General features: G+C 43.5%; 1 protein-coding gene across 9 annotated transcripts in view; it reads right to left on the bottom strand.

The window, feature by feature from the left end:
* The window catches only part of cacnb2a (calcium channel, voltage-dependent, beta 2a), a 65,343-nt gene that overhangs the window by 16,200 nt on the left and 26,702 nt on the right, over positions 1–22,441 (bottom strand). For 6 of the 9 annotated variants that reach the window (XM_086151036.1, XM_086151043.1, XM_086151039.1 and 3 more), the window contains one exon: positions 3,676–3,795. In XM_086151036.1, coding sequence (XP_086007162.1) covers positions 3,676–3,795 — 120 coding nt within the window. Of the gene's footprint in view, positions 1–3,675; positions 3,796–6,147; positions 6,952–18,342; positions 18,652–22,441 lie in introns of those variants that run through there. The other 3 variants (XM_086151038.1, XM_086151045.1, XM_086151041.1) reach the window with 2 other exon arrangements.

Below are 22,441 nucleotides of genomic sequence, written 5' to 3'. Positions count from 1 at the left end.
TGTTTTGAAAACATTGAGTTCATAACATAAACCCACATATTTTGAATTTTAATAATAACAGCCGCTTGTTGACAGACGGTGATATTTGTTTCTGTTTACGCTTTTTTGAGTTGTCCTTGTCTCCCCAAAAGGCTCTGCTAAGTATTCCCAGCATGGCCGCAGCAGCATTAAAATAAGCAAACGTGGAAAAAAAGCAAGTGCAAAATGACATGACAACACTGTCCGAGGTTTAAACTATTTCAAAGCCGATTTACATTACGACCATTTCATGTTTGTGCAAAAGCTTTGGTGTGCGACTGAGAGAACGAGATAGTCGTAGCCAAAATGACACTCCGCTAAAGGCCGGCGCTAAAGACCGGCCTTTAGCGCGCTTCCTTGCACGAAATATACCGTCTGAAATACACTGTGACATCAGCCTTTGAGTGCTTTTAGGAGAGAGATATTAAACTTTGCATGGCATTTCAGTTCTTCAATGCAACCCGGGAGTCAACTCAACAACATCACAATATCGAGTCAATTAAATTTTACCCTGCCCTCCCCCCCGATCCCCGGCTACCACAAGCTCAAAACCAACACGTGGACCGGCAGTGTTGTAAATAAAAGCAATTTCCTGAAATCACTGCACAGAAACACCAGGGAGAATTAATTATAAAGGATGCCAGTGTGCGAGCTAATGTTTTATTCAGAATGGAATGAACTGGCTGAGGTTACAGAATGAAGAGGGCAGAGTTTAACATGATAGTTTAAGAGGAAAGGCCAAAGAAACCGGGGATATTTGTGGCCTCAGCGCGAAAATCCCCCTTCCATTTTATTTTGCACAGCAACAAACCGCATGCCTTGCATGATACATCAGATTGAATTATGAGTTGCGTTCTCACATCTTCAGCGTGAGCTTGTTAAAGCTCAATTGCTCTTATAACAAATGAGAACTAATATAAAGACAACGCAACACCTTCAAACACCGACTGACGGGATCTGAGACTGCGTGCGCCTGTTCCCCGCGCAACGGGAGTAATTCATCAGCGGGCCTCGAGAAGGCTTCTAAAGATGACCGTGTCCTTCATCACCGTTTTCCCGCCGTCCGTTAATGCATCGTCGCAATAAATACAGGCGCAGATGAAATATGAGGGCCGATAGGAATAATACATCAGCGAAATCCTTACGGGATGATTTCGGCCCCCCCAAGCAGAAAGCGTAATATAAATATCTAGCGCGGCGATGGTCGTAAAATGGACGTGTGTGTGTGCGTGTTCGATTCCCGCGTGCGACGGACTGGGACCACAGAGGACAGACTGTCCTTGGAGACTGCGCCGCTCGAGTCACGCGGCCTCATGAAGATATAGGGACCGTCAGCACACATATGTATGCATGCATGCATACATGTATGAGCGTGTGAGAGCGCTTCCTCCTGCCTCTATTTCCCTTCTATCCAATTCGCTCGCCTTTATGCATCACGGGGATCCATCTCATTCAACTTTCCAAAGGTTTAATAACGTTTGTACTCACACACACACGCGCGCGCGTTTTAGCATGCCACCTCGCATCACAGGTGACTGCTGGATTTTCACGCTCCGGCACCCGGCGCTCTTGACCGAGCCCGCGTTCCTCTGTTGACTCTTATGTAACACAAGCCCTCATTATAGATGCTGTATTAACCGCAGCGAAGGTGGGTTTGGAGACAAAGGTGGAAGAGACAAAGGGAATATAAAAGAGAGAGGACAGAGAGCGGCAAAAAGGCAAAACGTAGAAGAATTGATGAATGAAAGAAAGAACAACAGACGTCTTTAACGGGAAACCCTCGGCGGCGGTTTTACAAACGGCAGCCTGTTAACTCCACGTCGCATTTGTCATGATAAGACACGGGAAACTCCCACTTCTCTCTGCACGTCCACGCTTGCTGCTCATGATTCTAAGAAGTAAGACAAAACCTTTCCATCAAGAGCAGGTTTTGCGGCGAACTGCAATAAATTTTAAAATGGAGCAGCCGTACCGTGGCCTACAGCAAGTGGCTCAGACACGCGCTTTTATTTGCTGTGCTATGAAATCTCTGGGATGAAAACACATTAACAAGGAAATTAATCGGTGTGTTTTTTTTTTTCTTTTTAATGTGGTCAGTTGTTTTGGAGAAGTTTGATTGTTGTTTGTTTCAGTTGTCAGCCAAGACAACACATTTGGGTCCACTATGTGTTTTCCAACCTCGTCTTGTCGCCGTGGAAGTCTCGGTGTGTTACTGCCTATTAAGGCTCAATGTCAGAGCGTCTGGCCTTCTTCTGAGCCCGGCTCGCCGGTGGGCACATCACTGAGAGGCTATTTTTACCACTAATCTGTCGTGTAAAATGCCAGCAGGGGGTCATCTTTGCCAAGTTATCAATACAGGCGACTTATCTTTTTAATTAGAGAGCCAGAGCGGGCGACTCTGGAAAATACCAATATAGATCTGCTGGAACGAATGGTCTGTTCCGGCTCTGGGCAACGTGGAGACACAGCACAGGAGGAGAACGTCTGGAAGAGCGGATGGATGGCCTGAAGCTTGGAGCTAATAAAACAGCTAGCTATCACTGACACAAAACATCTGGTTAAAGGCAATAAATCAGATTTTTTGACATATACTAGGACTGATATGGGAAAAATAAAACATCACCGACCTTTTAATTAATGCTCGGGGAGAAGCGGATATGAAGACGTACGTCTGAACGCGGCCGTCATTTGAGTGATTCTGCAGGGGAGGAGATCTCATTGCGATTCTTTTCACACACATAAGCGAGGCGGCTCAGCACGGAGTGTGTTTGTTTATACTGCTAATTGTTGCTCCAGGCCGAGCGGCTGGTAAACAATGACACAGAGCCCTCAGAGGCCGCTAACCTCCCACATCAGCGCTCCCTAACTATCTTTTCCTCATCGCAAAAAAAAAAAAAATCCAAAAAGAAAAACAGCCCCAGTCACCTGTTTCTCTCATCGTCATGTATTCGATATCACCCACACAGGAAGGTTACGCCCCGATGAAGCATTTCACCAGCTGAGGGGAAAGAACTTTGCAAAGCTGACTAAAATGAAAGCACTCTGAGTTCTTGTTTTTTTTTTCGGTACTGGCCACCAACGATTATTGAAGGAATTATTAAGTCTGTTTCTCCAGAGAAGCACGTGTAGATTTAGACCCTCCGTGAAAACCAGCATCCTGCAGACTTACTCTTTAAACCTCAGTTTGAACCGTATAAGTTCTGACCATATAAACAAGGCACGCTGTTTCGAGACGCATTTTTATCTCGGGGAAAAGACTTCATGCAGCTGCTCACGAAGAGATCTGAGACCTGAGGCTCCAGGGCACTTAAAAAAGCTGCTCAGATTCTTAAAGGCTAGTGACTTGGACACTTCCTGAAAGACACGAAAAGGATGTAACAAACCAAGCTTGTTTTTGGCCGTGGTGGAAAAGTCATCTCCTAAAGACATCAGGGCAGGTTATTTGGTTTGGACCTAACAAAGCTCCAGAGCTGCACGGCATTAGATAAATAAACGCCTGGACTTAAAAAAAGCTCCGTAATGAAATAAAGGCCGGAATAACGTAAAACTCCGGACCAGCTGCTGATGCTGGAGAATTTGATCAATCCTTAATCTAGTTTATCGTGGGGATTTACTGGACAGAGGGGGCTCACATACGCCCGGCTTAGGATGCCGTACCTTGGCCTTGTCAAGCTGTGCCTGAGCCTGTCGCTCTGCCTCCCGTCGCACTGCCTCCTTATCCTCCTCCAGGGACACATCGGAGTCTGATGGACGGCTGGTGTAGGAGTCGGCCGAACCCTGTGGAGACATGGGAGTCGACACCTCAGCATCTCACTGAAACAGAACCGCAGCCATTGCTGGACACACGTTGACCTTCAGTCAACATGAGCTCTGTTTAACAATAAAACATTTTAATGATGGGTTTCAAAACAAAGACGATTTTGTCTCATATAATATGGTATGATAAATAATACGGGAAGTGCTGATCTAACTTATCCACACAGACTACATTTAGAATTCACATTTCAATATAGCGATGCTTTAAAAAGATATTGCTCGTTGAGTGGCAGATGTGCAATTCAAACTTGCACACACACACGCACGCACACACAGACACACACATGAAGCACAGATGATATTAGTATGGAAGCTGTGCGTAAACACAGTGCAGCTTTACACTGCATTTGAATGCACCCTAGAGAAAACACCAAGGCAAGTGATGAATATTATCAGATTTTCTTTGTTTGATATCTCAATCACACACACACACACACACACATACACACAATTATACCCACTCTGGAGGGTAGTACACAGATCCCCATATGCATATACTTTGTGCACTACATAATACTATTATTCCTGCGAGCTCCAACTGCAACCAATCAATTGGTAAATCCTGCAAGACCCAAAAGCTGATAAAGTAGTAACTATTAATGAGACCTAATTAAAATGTTAACAAGTCAATCTCAACTGTTTCTTTTATGCTGCGGCTACCTTGAATACACCAGATAATTGGGCAACGCTGGCAGGAAACGAACCTCCCACGCTGGGATTATTCTCAGGTGTAATCTGAAGCATTTTTCTGGCATCGACCATGGCGGAAATTAATCGGTGCTTCATTTATAAATCCCCAGAGGATTTAGATTTTAATTGTCGCAGCAGAAAATACAAAAGTGTGTTTCAAATAGCTCTTACTAACTCCTACAAATTTAATTTGCATAAAGTCGTATTTGAAGACATTATGGCTTCAGTTTTGTCTGTTTGTTGTTTGTTTGTTTGCTTGTTTCAAAGGCTTTCTTAGGTTTTAGACGGCCATCCTTCCATTTACAAACAGGATGACGCTCAAAAATGTGCAGCGTTAGATAATTAAATTGAGATTTTAGCAATAAATTCAATAACAATATTAATTATAATGATTATAGTAGTAAAGGTTTGAGGGTCTCTTAAGGGTTAAGAGTAAGACACCATTAAAATAATTTATTGCCCCTGTGCTACACTGAGAAGCATCCAATTCACCTATTACATGTTTTTGGACTGGAAACATCTATTTAACCTTTATTTGAATAAGTCAGCACAAAAGGAGAACAGCTTTCTTGCTCTGCTATAAATACCAGAATTAAAAACCTTTTTATTTTACAAAAAAAGGCTTGAGTATTGTTTCAGAATTACATAATTGGCGCATCTGTTAAACCAGAGTTGAATTCCAGTGGTGTTATGAGGTGCAGGAATGATGTCAAGTTGAAATAATACTGGTGAATAAAAAAAGAAAGAGAAAGTTTATAGATTTTTCCCCTCTCTTTTGTTTTTCTCTCTCCAGGAACATAAGCATTTGCACGGCGGTGTGATTCCCCATTGGCGCGCATGACTTTCAGTCAGACATAAATCGCGATGTGGTTAAAAGACGATGTATTAACTAAGTGAAAGATTTATCTCCGGCCATACGCGCCCACACAAGGGCTTTCCTTCATCTCACTGCAGCACCACACTCGGCTGTCTGAGTTAAAAATAGCTCCACTCGCTCGGTGGCTGATTAGAATTACCCAGCCGTCGTACACACAAACATACACGGAGCGGGATCGTACCTTCACCTATTGTAAGACACAACTGTTGTAAAGTTAAAGCTCTTTTAAAGTCTTGCAGATTATAAAGAAAACCCTTTTTGTGCCCTTTTTGTCGTCTCCTTGAACTTGATGTGAACGCTTTTCTCTGAAATCCAGTTCATGCATGATCCCTTGGCTGCTTGCAGTCATGATCGTATTCACAACCATTCAAACAGTGCCTTTGGGAGTCTTTAACAAGAGTTCTATCCAGACAGCGTTAATAAGTGTAAAAATGACAAAAACATGCAAATCAATTTAATTTGCTTATTTAAATGTGCTACATTTGGCAGTGAAGTGTCCAATACCTCGACCGCTACGATTTCAATACACTGCCTCAGCTGAAGGAGATTGGGCGACCCTGTTGCCGTGGATCAGGCGCGACTAAGCCCTGCCAAAAAGCGTGGCAACTACAAACGATTCCCCTCAGCTTGCCGTAATTGCCAAATGATCCCACCTCATTGACGCAACGGAGACAGAAACGGCAGGACTCCGGGGTCGTGCAGAAAGAAAACAACTTTCATCATGTAAACATGCAAAATGTGCTTACGTAGGCGTCGGAGCTCTTGACTCGACCTCCCTTGGCTCTTTTCAGCAAGCGGATCCAGGTGGCCTTCATCAGCCACACTGGTCACTCGGTGTCCTCAACCACTGCCCCCCACGACTACCTCCTCCACCACCGTCACCGCTGCTACAACTACGCCAAACTGTGCTGATGTGGTGCCCTTTCTAGCGTCTCTGCTGCTCTGGCTACAGGTACGCTCAACACCGTGGCTCCACGGGTGGCAGACTCCTCTCAGACCTCGGACGAAAAGGCTACTTTCTCTCATCTTATTCCGCCGCGGCTAGCGATGCTGCGCCCGATAAAGCCGCGTCTCGCGTTCCTCCCGCCGCTGCCAGAGACGGGGGATCCACGGGAGTTCGTGCATAATCCCTGCACCTCTCTCTGTGTCTGTCTCCTCGATAGTCGGAGTGCGCACGCTGATGTTGCAGGTGTTCTGCAAACCCCCCGATACGAGTCAGGTGGCGACGACGTCTCCGGTCCTAATCCAGCCTCCTCCTCTTCCAAGCAGCAGTTTATCCGCACGCGTCTCGGCGAAGCTGCTTGTGACAGACTCTCCTCCTCATGCTAATGAAGCTGCTGCCTCTCAGGTGCTGCCGCCATCCCTCCTCCCTCCTTCTCTCTCTCTCTCTCTCTCTCACTCCGTCTGTCAGCCTGTCAATGTGTTTCCTGCCCACTCCTCCCCATAAGATCCTCTGCGCTATTTCAGCGATTCTACCCCTCTATCTTGTTCCAGCCCTCCTTCTTGCCTTCGTCGTCGCTCCTCTCACCCCAACCCCCCCACCCCCACCCAGCTACCCCCTAAGAGTCGATCCATCTGCTCGCCGTGTTGCACTGATTCTTGCAGAAAAGAGTGCGTTAGTATGTTGGCCGCGGCGTTCTTTCTAAAAAAAGAAAGCATATGTGGACGCTAATGTGTTACACCTCGCTCGGTGGCACGGCTTGTTGGCTGCGGTAAATCGAAAGCACATTACATTCAAATTATTTTACAATGAGCATATCCCTGATTATAGTCAACAAAAGAGAAAGGGTCTTGATGATAAACCATGAGTAAAACCCAATCAGAAAGAAAAGGCTTTTCAAGCCATCCAGCTAGATACTGCTTAAATTTCCCCTATCAAAAAACAAAAATTCAAAAAAAAAAAACATTTAGAAGTGATATTATTCATACATATACAATTCAACACCAGTGACCTTGTAAACTGCCCACTGCATGGAAAACATACACATTTTATTGTTTTCTTAATTTCTAACATGAGTCGATATGAGAACAAAAGGTGAAATAAATCTTTTCGGTCAAGTTGTTTTTGTATTTTGAAATTAACAACATAAGAATAACAATTTTTTGGTGCCTTACTTGATTCTCAAGGACATTCTGCTGACACAAACACAAAATACAGATTTAAAAGAAATAATAAAAAATGAGAGCAATACAAGTGACAAAATGGTTAAAAAATGAACTAATAAAATGTAAAAAAATAACAACTTTCTTGTTCATTGATGTTTAAATCTTATGTGGATTCATTGTTGTTAATTTATATTTGTATTTAATTCAACAACTTGAAAAGACCGAAAAACTAAACTGAACGAAACCATCGCTACACGCACACACACACACGCACACACACACACGCGCACACACACACACACACACACACACACACACACACACACACACACACACACACACACACACACACACACACACACACACACACACACACACACACAGAAGTCCTTCCTGGACCCCCAGGTATTAGCAGAGTAAAGTTCCTGGTCAACAACCAGATCTTCTGCAAGCCAAAGTCACCCTGAACAGCTTCCTCCGGGTGTCCTCATCTTATTTCTTAATATTACCCATTACTTCCCTTATTGTTCAGTTTATAGTGTGAGCCCGGAAACCCAGCAAAGCAAAGTCATGTCTTTTGGTGAAGCTTATGACCAGAGTTGAGGACTGAAATGGAGAAAATTGAGAGGTTTGCCCTCAGGCTCTGCTCCTTTCTCTTCGAAAGAGATCCTCGCAGTGTTCAAATCACTGCTGACGCCGCACCAATCTGCCCTTTCCAGATATGAACGCTGAAAACCATTTCTAAAAACTTTGTTCCAAAGGTCTGCCTTCGATGTGTGTGCATGGACGCTTTCTCTTTATCTTGCTTACGGTGATCCACTTTTATCATAACAAGGCATTTGTTGATTGCAATTGGAAAAATTCTAAATCAATACATTCATTCATTTATTCTTTCACTATCTATAGTGCTTATCCTGCATCGTGGAAACTATCCCTCAATCCAACCAGCGATCTTCTGTCCGTGAGCCAAAGTGCTAACCGCTTGTTTAGCTTTATTTCCAGAATGATCCAAACATTGGATTAGGAAATGTACAGGTTTCAGCTACCAGCTCTGGAAATGCTCGCATCTTACGCCCGTTATGAACATTTTCGAACATAAAAATGCCGCTCTGGGTTCTGGAACCCGGGACTCCGTGTTGAATGTTTTTTCCCCGTAACAAGACAATTTAGGGAGGGGGGAAAAAAACAAAGATGCTTGGAAGTGATGGTAAAACTGAAAAGGAGCTAAGCGGGGGTCCATCACAGTCCTTATGCTGAAAATAGCTAAATGTCCCCACCCGTCGACTCGGTAGAGATTCATTACATCCGAGGAATGGCGGCGCGAAGCCACTCGGGACAAATGAAAAATTGTTCCTGAGTTAATTAAAAATGTCCCCATCTCCATAAAGCGCCGGATAATGCGAAGCCAAACTCGGACGATTTCACAATGTCCTCGCTGCTGCGCCGCTGACGCGCGACGTCTCTCTGACCGGTCACGGGGTCATGTAGGGTCGGAGGTCAGGGGTCGGCCCATGGGAGCAGTCGTCGAAACCCATCGGTGTTTTACGATTGTGAGCTCCTCCCCGGGGAGCACTGACTGTAGATCAGAGACTGACATGTTAATCAGCGGGGCTTATCATAACCAATCAATGACACGCATCTCATCTGCTTCGGGTCTTCTCAAGTAGACACAGATGCTTAAGGACAACGCATCCAACATGAGACGAACGTCCGGGAGGAAAATTATGTGACACTTAGCTCATTAGGAACAATTAGTGTAGCAAGGAAAGCTATTACCTAAGGTATGTTGTGTTTTTGTCCACAAAGATGGATTATAATGATGGGAAAGTGAAAATGCCCAATTACTGACGCCAATGTGTCAGCACAGAGGAGCAGTGCATCACCACTGCTTGACAATGAATGTCGGCTATTCCGTCCCCTGATCATTAGGCCGAGGTTAAACATCACGTATTGATACGGCGGGTTTGGGCCGCGCCGTCACCAACCTCCTGAGCTCTGCAGGCAGGCGGGCACACAGGGCACAGATGGTCTTGACTCAGAGCGACGGAGCCCAGGGAGGAGGCGATACTCTGATAGTGACACTAAAAAGACCGAGCGAGGGAATAAACCCCGAGCCAAAAGACTCAACATCGAGACCTGTCTGCACACATACGCAGAACTCTGTCACAATAACCGAACAGTGGAAAGAAACGGCGTTGGTTAAACATGTCAGGCAACTATTGTTTGGCAAATTCTGCAGACAGACTCATGCATCTCTAGAAATGTGCTTATTTGTCTCGTGAGCAGGGGTTGTTTAAAGATGCTACAACACTGGGTCAAACGTGATCACTCCATCACTCCGATGTTGCATTCATCCTCATCATCATCATCACCATCATACATCTCTGTCTTCATCCCACATAAAAAAAAGCGCTATATATGTGCCGGTTCAGCGATTTGCCCTTTCCAAAGTCAGTGTTGGAATTCCTCTAAAGGATACGATATAAGTCACATATTCACCGAACTACAGTTCTTATGCAACCAAACGGAGATGACCGTTTGATTCGTCAACATTCAAGTCAAACTTAAAAAGAAAACATGGCGAATTGCTCGATTTTCTCATCTTAGCTGGCATTAAAACACGTGGTGTCCCTCCAAAGAGGGACGTACAGGGAAATCGTAGCGCAACGGTCTGCTGGTCGCTGTGTTGCCCTTATCGATTCATCCCGATAGAGAGTCTTTCCGTAAGACCGCCAAAATGACCCCTTCATTCAGAAGCGTCTCAGTGATCGTGGTTCTCACTGCAGTGAACCCGCGGATCCGTCACAGCTGCCATCAGCGTTTGAGAGAATCATATACAAAAGAGTAGTTACACCAGGGAATCTCCTAACAATCTAAAAGCATCTATTTTTACGTTGAGACAATATATGAGTTATTCTCCACTTATATCCTCTACAGAAGGCGGGATCTGTAGTCATGCAGAAAATACGGGCTTCGCACGTGTGTGAGTTAAAGTGCACTCAATGTTGGGAAGGCTTTCGCCGGGACTCCTCTTTACTTTAGCTGACAGTTTCATTTTCATTCATATCCCTCTGCAATCCTGAAATAGAAAAGCTTTCTCTGCCTCCCAATTTTTTCACCTTTTTCCATTCATCCAATTCCATCTGCTGCTCCCATTTGTCAACTCTCAAGGGGTGCGTCGCCTTTTGGCTCTCTTACCCCCATGGTTTGAGTCACTAGAAGACTAGTGCATGTATCCCTCTGCGTTTTCCTGAAACTGAGCTTGAACGGGAATTTATGAGTCACTTTCATTCTTTTTATTGTCAGTTTAGTAATAAATGAAGACAAACCGCAGGGCCCCAAACATATCTAAAACGTAATCCTATCGCTGCTCTGATTTTTTTTTGTTTTCAGGCAACATACCGGAATTACGGCAGGAAAATATATTTCATTATGATATGGTCATTTCAAATATCCTTAATGATACATTGCAATACATTACATTGAAATAAAAACAAAAAGATGATTGAAGAACTAATAAAAGACAGATGAAAACACCTGCCCTCTATGAAATGAAAACAAAGAACAGAGAGAACATAGATTCCGTGGGGATCATACATGAGGTTTCATTCATTTTACATATGTATTATATTCATTCATTCATTCATTGGGATCTGTAGTGAGAGCAGAGAAAAGGTTGAGGAAAATCTAGAGAGGTGGAGGTATGCGCTGGAAAGGAGAGGAATGAAAGTTAGTCGCAGCAAGACAGAGTATATGTGTGTGAATGAGAGGAACTCGGGTGGAACGGTGAGGCTACAGGGAGTGGAGATCAAGAAGTTGGAGGATTTCAGGTACTTGGGGTCAACAATCCAAAGCAACGGAGAGTGTGGGAAAGAGGTGAAGAGACAGGTTGGAATGGGTGTAGAAAAGTGTCAGGGGTACTATGTGATAGAAGACTATCGGCCAGAATGAAAGGAAAGGTGTGCAAGACAGTTGTGAGACCAGCAATGCTGTATGGACTAGAAACAGTTACAATGACAAAAAGAAAAGACGCAGAGCTAGAGGTTGCAGAGATGAAAACGCTAAGGTTCTCTTTGGGAGTGACCAGGATGGGTAGGATCAGGAATGAGTTTATCAGAGGGACGGCACATATTAGATGTTCTGGAGAGAAGGTCAGAGAGGCCAGACTGAGATGGTTCGGTCATGTAGAGAGGAGGGATAGTGAATATATTGGTAGACGGATGCTGGAATTGGAGCTGCCAGGCAAGAGGTCTCAAGGAAGACCAAAGAGAAGATTGATGGACGTCGTGAGAGAGGATATGAAGATAGTCGGTGTGAGAGAGGCGGAGACAGGGAATAGGGTTAGATGGAGAAGGTTGCTGCGGCAACCCCTCAAGGGATAAGCCGAAAGGAGAAGAAGAGGAAGAATTCATTCATTCATTATCACTGTTGAGCCCTCTGGCGGTGTTGTGGGCTTAAATTGACAAAATGCCCACATGAAAACTCCCCTGTGTCACTTCCATAGTAATTTCTTAGTTTGCACTGGCACATAAAGGATTATTCTATCTCGTCTTGTGTTTCTAAAATCTACACTTCTTATTCAGCACTCAAGGTCACGGGGGCGGTTGCTGGTCGCAAGGGGATCGCAGGGTATTATATAAAGATGTACAACAATCCACCCTCTCATTCCCGCACCAGAGAAAATCAGGGCTTCGATGGACCTAATGCACGTTTTTGGACCCGGAGGAACCCCATGCAGAGACGAGGAGAACAGAAAGGCAGAATCAAACCTGCCTGATGTGAGGGGGAGGCGCTAACCACCCAACATACACAACGTACAGGTTAGTTGACAGTCAATGGCATAGTTCATGGGATCCAAAAAATAATCCATGGCTTGACTTGAAACCTCAACACACAGCTCAACCCTCAACAAAAAACAGATCAGCTAATTATTCAAGTGACATTGATCAGTAAAATAAACATGTTGTTGCGTTCGGATGTAACTGTATACCAACACCACGTGACATTATGAGGGATGAAGGCAGCTGGTGGTGCCGAGTCACGTTCTGTTCTTACTTTGAGTCTTCAGTTGACTGCAGCGTGCTGTCAATAGGCTGAGCGAGTGTGCAAAGAGTTTCAGGCTCAGCGTGACTCATTCTTGGACGGGACCGAAGCCATCTCTCCCAGCCATCTGTCCATCACTGCCACTTAGCTCAGCGCCTCACAAAGTCAATATAATTCATTTTCCAAAAGCGCAGTTGGTTTCTTTAAACGCAGTGGTTGGGAAAAATTGACGGTCCAGAAGTGTGAGAAGTGTTCGACCAAGACGCAATTGGGAGATAAAGATTTTTACACCGGCGCGGACATTAGGCGAGCAGGTGCAGGAAAATAGAGCGTTTGAGATAGAGCACCGGGAGCAAGGGAAGGCAGAGAGGTGGAGTAATGATCCCTCTCGCACGGCGATAGTGAGATTGGCTGCAAGGATGTGAAGGTGACACCGGCAGCCGAGGGAAAAAAGTGTTTACCCAGCATTCCGTGTGCCTGTGCATTAGATAAGTGCATCATCCCATTGAGGTGATGGACTCGCTAGCTGTCAATCGCGTGACTTGGTTCTGCGTGTTGTGAAAACGGAAACAAGCCGTGTGGCGAGGGTGCGTGTATCTCGTGTCTTCAAATTTCTGCACAAACGCCGCGATTATCATGCCGCAAGATGTCAGGGCGGCTGGGGAGGTACGAAAAAACAGGGAATTCACGAAGGAAAATAGAAGGCGCTGCTGAGCGCATCTTTGATACAATAATCCCAACAGACACTTCGTAAATCCACTATTTAGTGTTTTTTTGATGGACGTAAAAGTCATTCTCTTATACAGTCATTATCTATACCAGGGGTCTGGGAGCCAGCTGAAGTGGGCGAGAAGTGGGGGTTCGCCATGGATGAACATTCACCCTCCATTAACACATAATGAAGAGTCATACAATCATTCACTCTTGTTCACACTTATAGGGACAAAACCATTCACCCTCTAATTCAAGCGTCATCAAGACTTACAACCATTCACCCTCTCATTCACCCTCTGATATAGACATACAGCAGAACCTCAGCTTATAAATGTCCCTAATCACCAACAAATTGCGACAAACAAAGTTTTCCATCACATTTTGAAGGGAGCTGCGAACAAGCCTCCGTGCATGAACACAAAAACAAATGAACTCGCGGGTCTTCGTTATTGTGGCGTTGTTGTATAACAGTTGCGTCGTTTAAGCTTTTTTCAGATTTATTTTAGTAAGTTAGCCCTCATTATGGCTCCTAAAAAGTTAAAAGATGTGCTAAAGATGGCTGATGTGGCTAAAAGAGCAAAGGTCTCAAGACTTAGAAGACGAAAAATAGTGATTATCACGTGTGAATAAATGAAAGAGAGCTAACTGGAGGAAGCGCTAGCATTAGTAAGCGTCTCTTAGGTAAGAGGGATTTACTTTTCCTGATTTGGTGAAGGAAACGCAGGGTAAAAGTGCTAGCAAGAAGAGAAAGAACATCGGAAACACAGTGATAATTTAGTTATCTTTAATTCCTTTCTGTATTTTGCCAATTTTATTAATTTCAGTTGACGAACAAAGACAAAGAACTAATTAAATTCATCAGCCAAGGTTTGACTGTACATCCATTCACCCTCCATTAACACATCATAGAGACATTCAACCGTTCATTCACCCATTTTCACATCTGGGTAATTCAGGGTGTCCAGTGAAGCCCCTGCATGTTTTGGACTGTGGAAGGAACCCAGAGAAACTGGTTGAAGCCCCTGCAGACACGAAGAAAACATGGAAACTACGCAAAGAAAAGCCCCCTGTCGGAATCCAACCAGGGACCTTCTCGCTGTGAGGTGGAAGAGCTAACAACGGCGCCAACGTGAAGTTTTGTAGTAAATTGCTCACTAAAAGGGGAAAAACACACACGATGGATATAAGTTAACTTAAAAACATTCCACAACATGATGTTTCGTCTCCTCTTTTTTTTAAAGCAGCACAAAATGTGGAGCGGTATAAAGGCCTTTTTGTTTCTTCAGCCACTAAGTGCCCTGTTGAAGTCACGAGGCCGTTCTTGAACCATTTGGCATTTACTAGGTTACATGTTCAGTGAGTTCACAAAATATTGAATGAATCTGAAAACAATTGCTCCTTCTGTTGCCGATGTTGGAGCCTGAGCAAAGTTAACAATCGCTTCTGGCTATATGGTAAAATCTGCATTTATAGAGGATTCAGATTCAGCTAACAGCACTGCATCTCCCAGTGTATCCATAGACCTTGACTTTGCAATTTGAAATTATTGGTTATTAATAATCTCTGTCTTCATTGGACCTTATAGAATGGTGCTTTCTAAACAACTACCTGCCAGCATAAACAATCTGATATGGCCGAATCAGCCGATTTTAGAACAAATTAACACAGGTAATTGTGACACATAATACAGTTGGACAGCAACATGTTAATTCAGTGCAATATTGCTAACATTAGAGAGGCTTTGAATGCATACCATTAACATCAAAAACAAAATACCAAACGTGCAATCCCTCACATTGTGTGTCACTCAACCACAAATTCAAGGTACTATATCAGGGGTGTCAAACTGAAATACACAGCGGGCCATAATTCAAAACTGGGACAAAGTCGGGGGCCAACATTGATATTTATTGAAAAAAATCTTCCTCCAGATATAACGATGAACCTTTTCATATGGACCCAAACAAGGTTTGCTTAAAAACTAAATACTGAACAAGCATAGCTTAATACTATACAATAATATTAATATTGCACACATGCAAAATCCTGTTTCCAGCCTAAGTAGCAGGTTGCCAGTATTAGCCTAGGGTCGCTATGACTGTACACAGAGGAGAGGGCGTTTATGGGTCCCGTTGTGATTTTCGTGCCAAAACACCAACAGAAAATTCTGGGATTTGTAGATTGGCAGTACATGCACTGTTGACTATTCCGGTGGGCCAGCTCTAATAGTCATTTGGTATGACTTTGCGGGCCAAATATAATTACTGTGCGGGCCAAATTTGGCCCACAGGCCAGAGTTTGACGCCTATGTAATATATCATCAGCATCAGCTGCTTGTTTGTATTCCACCTCAAACAGTTAGCGTCAGATGTCCTCATGATTCAACATTCATCAATTTGGCCAGGGACATGTTTGTCAGAGGCGGATCGACGTTGATTAGGAAATTGTACGTTATCGGTCTATTTGTTTCAGATGCAAGTGAAGTTTTAGTGTTGCCGTGTTTGGTTCACCTCCACTATAACCAAAGCTGAGCCATTCAGTAACATTCTTTCGACGGGACCTCTGAAACTGCAAGGGACGTTCTCCGTGTGTCCAGCTGGTAGTAGCAGTTGTGGCAGCAGTAGCAGTCAAATGTCAATCTCAAAGAAAGATCTATTATATCTAACAGCTCATTCCTTTGTTGGAAAGGCATCACTATAATAGGATGATAGCTGATGAAGGGAGCAGACCATCGGAGGGCGGGGACTGCGCTGCTATTTTATGCTTGTGTCATCAGTATTCTGGCAGCTTCCTGGTGTACAAAGTCAGGTGCAGATGATGGATGAGGAATGGCCAAAAGAGCAGAATGGGCTGCTAAGCATCTTCAGCGGAGCAAAACGCGCCATCCTACAAATGGAGGCGCGCTTGAGATCGAGATTTCAGCCTCATTTGTTTCAGTGCTTTCAGTTAAAAAACAGTAAGGACTGAATCCTGATGAAAGACATTCATTAAAAATGTGAAATTCCCCTTTTTTAGTTGGAGTCAAAACAATTAAAGGCATCTTACAGTTGATATAACATAACATACATTTCAGTTGTACTCTGATTCTAAGGGTGAAATATTCTCTCATATGACATCAATTCTGTCACTGATCAAAATGAATTATCCCGCTATTCTCTTTTTGCAGTTGCGTTATTTATCATTGGCAATAAGCAAATTGAATATGAATACTCAGGGGTCAAAAGTCATGCAGGCCTTTAACTTGCGCCGTGTAAGACCATCTAAACTGTGGAGGCTTCGCATCACTGTATGAATGAAACATCCAAACACTAACAATGATACATTCAATAAATTCAAAATAAATGGTTTCCTGCACTGTATGGAAATATCTTGCCTGAATGCACTAGAACAAGCTGGATGATGTTATCACACATGTCAAGGACTTGCATAATAATAAAATTATGAGGAATCAAATATCTGCCGGTCATAATATGGATATTTAAAAAAATCCTCAATCATGTATTTTGTTCTGATATGATCATACCAATTTAAGTTCTTGTAACAGCAAAAATAATATATTATTATTATTGTTATTAATTGTAGTAATAATAATATGTAAGTAAACCATTAAATTATTTGTAGCAGTTATCACAATTGGATTCGATGCAGCAGTAGTGTGCTTAACAAAACGACAATAAAATAAGCAAATAAACCCGAATGTGTTGGTGTAAAAAACAGTTGCCGTACAATGACACTAATCAATAAACAATGACTTGATCACAAATTTCAAAATACATGGATTCTAACTTAGAAAGCATCAAAATTCCTTCAAATATATATTTTTTAACCTATAGCAAACAAAGAAGCTACATATGCATGCTAAGGGGACAAAGTCAAAAAGAAATGTACACTGCACACTAACTGTGCAGTCAATGTTCCTTGTTTTCATACAAGCACCTATTTTTTTTTTAAAAGGAGGTAAAACCTTACTCGCATACATCTTAATATGCCACAAATATCTGGCCTTTTCACACACACCAATTTTTCCTCTCTGGCGCGGTGAGCAGAGAAGGAACAGAAGACGTGGTAGTAGCATTCTGTTCATACTTGTAGTGATAGGTATTGCGCTATATTTATATTTTATTGGAGACTGACGATAACTAGACAGTACTCCAACCTTCTACTATTGCGCTTGTCTGTGCAAATACATCATCACCTGAGCACGTCCAGACTTCGGGCTACAGGTCAGACTCGCAGCTGACATTTGAAGTCGTCACACGGAGTATTCAGAGTGATGCCGCGTTGACAACCCTCCACAAGATTTTGACAGATTACGCTGAATACCTGCTTTTCCGAGGCGCTAGTCTCCAGTGATGCACAATCGCGGGCTGAGATTTGCTTTTTATTTTCCCCACTGCAAGCTAACATAACTCTAGCACTGTCACAGAGTGACACTTGAAACACACACACACACACACACACACACACGGAGGAGTTGAGCTAAGCAGGCGATGAGGCGATGCAACGCTAGTATTCAATGAGATGCAATTAAACAAACTAACACAATGTCGTGATGTTATTATACATTAACCCTTTTATGTCAAGCACCAATGGTATCCCATGCATGTTCCTTAAATTCTGCAGACAAACATGCAAGAAGGAAGTGGAACATATAGAGATCCTCGATTGCTCTGATGCCTTTTAACTATTTCTACCTAGATTTCCATGTGCCCTCTTTAAGTTCTCCAACTTCTTCGTGTTCTCCATACACGAAGATCTTGGCTTGATACTTTATTTCCTTCACTTCACAAAGTGCCGTCCACGCTGTAGGTTTGTAGAGAAGCAGCGGTGCTTGAGAGAGACGCCGGATTTACGCCTTAAAGTGCTCACCGCCACGAGAAAGATAGTTTGCATCTGGAGCGCAAGGAAAAGCAACCGGGGAACGAAAACTCGGAAGAACGTGATTACAATCCTTGGAAAATGCACGGAATCTCCATTCCCTTGGAGTCTAAGCCCTTCCTCTTTGTCCGGAGTGAAGAGTTACCAGAGAAAGTATGGAAGCGTTTTGAGCCGCACAGGGCATCTTTACTATGACTTACCAAATCTGACTCCTCACTGCCAGAGTGATACATTTCTGCCCAGACGTTCTCCGTGCCGTTCAGCCCCGGCTGGGAGAAAATATCCTCAGCTGCTGCCCATCTCCCTTCGGAGCACAGGAACTCCTACCGACCTGACTGCTTTGCTCCTACTAATCCCCTTGTCTCAGGTCCAGAGAGGAACAGCTTTGTCTCCAAAGCCCGAGCGGGGAAAGTTGAAGCCGGTGGAGAGAAGTTGCTTTCTCTCAGTCCTTCTTTGGCCTACTTTAGTCCCTGTGAGGCAGAGAAAAGGACGTGTGTCTTTCCCACGCTGGGAGAACACTCCTTCAAAACGCCACAACCGTCCTCCAGCCCCAAAAACAAGCCCCCCTGCCCCCTGCCCCTCTCCCCTCCCACACACACACACACACACACACACACACACACACATACGCACACATACGCACACACACATACACACAAAGCTGGTTAGGAAGTAAGATCTCTGGCCAACAGGGCTGGCCTGAAAATTCCAGAAAGCACCGAAAGCAGCTGCAGAAGCTTTTTATGTCTTTGAGTGTGTGTGTGTGTTTCTGTGAGTGCATATGTGTGTGTGTGTGTGGAGTCTACATGTGTTCCTCCTTGCCTCAAAAGAGGTTACAGTGAGAGGAGAGAAAGGCTTAAGGATCCAAATTCACTATATAGTCTAAACACATGTTTCTCAGATCAAAACGTCAGGAAGTAATTATCTTCACTACATTGACGAAATGTTATATTTGCTTTCATGGTCGTCAGAATGAAAGCCATCGAAACTTTCCATCCAATTAATTCAACAAAATCTCGCTTACGTTTAAACATTGTCTGGGTAGTGACTGAACTTCTGTGAAATTAATAAAAAAGTGAAGCGGTGAAATATCCTGTGTGATGCAGAGAAATGGTGCATTCCTGCATCATGCTTTGGCTATGGCTATCTGGCTATGGGTGCAGAGATGTATAAAAATGTATGATTTACATGATTAATTAGTTTCATTTTAATTTTTGTTTTTTAAAAGGGCTTGAAATCCAGTATCTGTCCATTAACACCCAAAAGTGTGTTCAAGAATAATGTATTTTAGCCATTGTCACTTCCTTGAAATTGACATATTTAGCATGATGCAATTTCAGATTCAGTTTTTTTTTTCTAATTTTTTTGCATCCCTCATTGCAAGTAACACTTTGCTGTTGGCAAAGTCACATTAAATTCAGATTTATTTACATATATTTCCAACATGTCTTTTCAGCCATCAGACAATAACATTTTTTAATCGTTGAATTCAGGTGACATCAACTCTTTTGACTATTTAACAATATGCATTCATTCATTATCTAAGCCGCTTATCTTGCTCTCGGGGTCGCGGGTCATTCACATGTCACATAGAGACACACACCTATTCACTCTCAATCACACATCTGGAACAATTTCCTGTTTTTGGAGTGTCAGAATTCAACCCGGGGCCTTTCTGCTGTGAGGTGGAAGCTCGAACCACCGCGCCACCATTCCACCTTTTCCTACAATACTTTTTATATAATACGATCCGTCTTATTTGTGTCAGAAGTAGCTTGTTTTCTGGCCATATATTATGTCCTAAATGTTATGTGCAAACACTTCGAAGCCAAAAGCTCACAAAAAGACAAATGATTTTTGAGAATCGTCTCTCAACAATCAGGAACTGCCCAGGAATAATGTAATTCCGCTTAATACCCGACCTGTAAGACCATAGCAGATATAAGCTTTACTCAACATCATTTTAAACCCCAGATTTGTATTTGTCATAGTGGAGAAAATGTTTTCTGGGCAGCCCATCCTAAATCCTAGATTATATTGTTTGATCAGCGTTAGCCCCTTTCTGAGGATTATTATCCTGAGCGTGTGCCCGGCACGTGACGCACTGCGGCGTATGCATCCTAATCTGGACAGGACAAATGTTTTCAAGTTGGTTTTGGAGCTGCTGCTGACTAGGATGAAAAAAAAAAAAAAAAGACAATAACAGTTGAATTTTTATATGAAAATATATGAGAAGAAAAAAATAACCTAATGAAAACGCGCGTCTCACGTGGAAACGGATTCAGGCTTTCTTGGCAGCAGCTCGACGCGAGAGCCGATACTACTTGTGTAAAATGTGAAGCCAGTTAGCTTTGCTTGGCACGAGGGTTGGAAATAGCGAGTCTGTCTCAATCCAACTTAAACAAAATGGACCTACCAGAGAGAACTGCATTAGCAAGTTATATCATTAATCTGCACGCAAACCAAAGTGTGAAAATAACAAGGAGCGGGTTTATTGGGAGTTATCTGACAGACTTTGTCTTGGACGCGCAGCAACATCGCTATACAATGACATAGTAGGTGCAACATGGCTGCAAGGAAAGGTTGTTTTAAATTGCGATTAATCTCTTTGTGATTCTTTTAATCGGTTACTTCATTGGTTTGATGTCTGAGAGTGGCGGAAAACGTTTTGTTCTCAAACCACTCATGGTGTCCTTGAACGTCCAGAATCAAAAAATACACTCGACTCTCATGTGAAGCTAAAGAAAGCGCGCACATTCAATGAGCTGGAAATACAAAGTTAACATTTCTGCAACCATAGATAGAAGTATTTTACAGCGAGGAGGTCACTGGTTTGATTCCGCCTCGGGGCCTTTCCGCGTGGAGTTTGCCTGTTAACCCCGTGTCTGCAAAGGTTTTCTCTCGTCCTCCAATTTTTTCCAAAAGTCTAAGAAATTAACTGAAGTTAGAGTGAAAGGATGAATGTGTTGTGTCTCTATATGACGTATAAACGGTTGCATGTCTCTAAACGATGTGTGAATGAGACAGTTGTATGTCTCTATATGACATATGAATGAGAGGGTGACTGGTTTTAGATCTCTAAATGAGGACAGAATGAGAGGGTGGATAGTTTTATGGCTCGACATGATGTGTTTGTTCTATATCTATACATGACGTGTGAATGAGAGGGTGAATGGCTGTATGTCTCTATGTGATGTCTGAATGAGAGGGTGAATGGTTGTGTTTCCCTATATGTTGCCCAGTGTTTGACTGGCCTCGGGTCTGGGTCCCCGCCATGTGACCGGCGGGGGCGCTGGAAGGCGGGTTTGATTTACTGCGCAGAGGAAAAAAAAAAAATGAAATATTATTTTCACCAGGTTCAAAAAGCTCCCGCAATTTGTCGGATCAATGGCACCGAATGATCCACTCCAGGCTCCGCAGTGTCGACACAAGTTCAAGGTGAAGGAAGGAGAAGGGCAGAGTTTTATTAAGCTTGGGCCTGGAGGCAGGAAACCCCACATGCTGAGTGCGATGACAGATGATCACGATGAGCCATTAAAAATGACATTTGCGCATCAACTCTCAATCACAAGAGCGGCTCACGTTGTATGATAGCTATCCAGACGCAACGTTGTTGTTGTTCATTCAAATATAGAATTAAATATCAGTGACGCTCCAGCCAAAAGGGCGTCGCTGAGGAAGCTTTTGATAAACTTTTCTGTTGAATGTGTAATGAGCTAAAAGTATCCTCCAGCAAATATTGTAAATAAATCCGTCAAATTAACAAAAGCATGTAAAGCCGCAGCCCAGATTAGTTGTTTTATTTTGCGTAATTACTATAATGTGATGATATAATGGCACCGCCAACTGCCAACAGTCATTACCGGCCCCCACCGAATGGCTCCGGCCTGAGATTTGTCAAATCAATGTGCTCCGGTTCTGTCAGCAACCGGGAAACGACTGCCCGCATTGCCTTCGGCCTATCGATCAGTCAACAGGCGCACAATGATGGGCAATGGCGCCAGCGAACGCACAAAGGGCGGTAAGAAAAAGAGCTCGGAAAACCAGCGCGCTGTAATTGGAGCGCACGGGAAATCAATTTCACTTCCTAATGTGATCCACATTGGACGATCACATTGTTCCCTTCATGGCAAACACACAGAGTCACCTTGTGTGCCATGAGATTGATTGGTTCCCATTTGCATTTTAAATGGAGCGAGAACGGTCTTCATTCATTCATTCATTCAGTTACTATCTATACCTCTTACCCTGCACACAGGGTCACTCGGGGCCATCCATGTTGTTCTAGGGCGAGACATA

Source organism: Fistularia commersonii, chromosome 8, assembly GCF_037954325.1.
Source record: "Fistularia commersonii isolate RoL2024-O1a breed Wild chromosome 8, RoL_Fcom_v1.0, whole genome shotgun sequence".
In the NCBI taxonomy this organism is placed as follows: Eukaryota; Metazoa; Chordata; class Actinopteri; order Syngnathiformes; family Fistulariidae; genus Fistularia; species Fistularia commersonii.
Note: the sequence above shows the minus strand (reverse complement) of the source record. Positions and strands in the feature narration are given on the sequence as shown.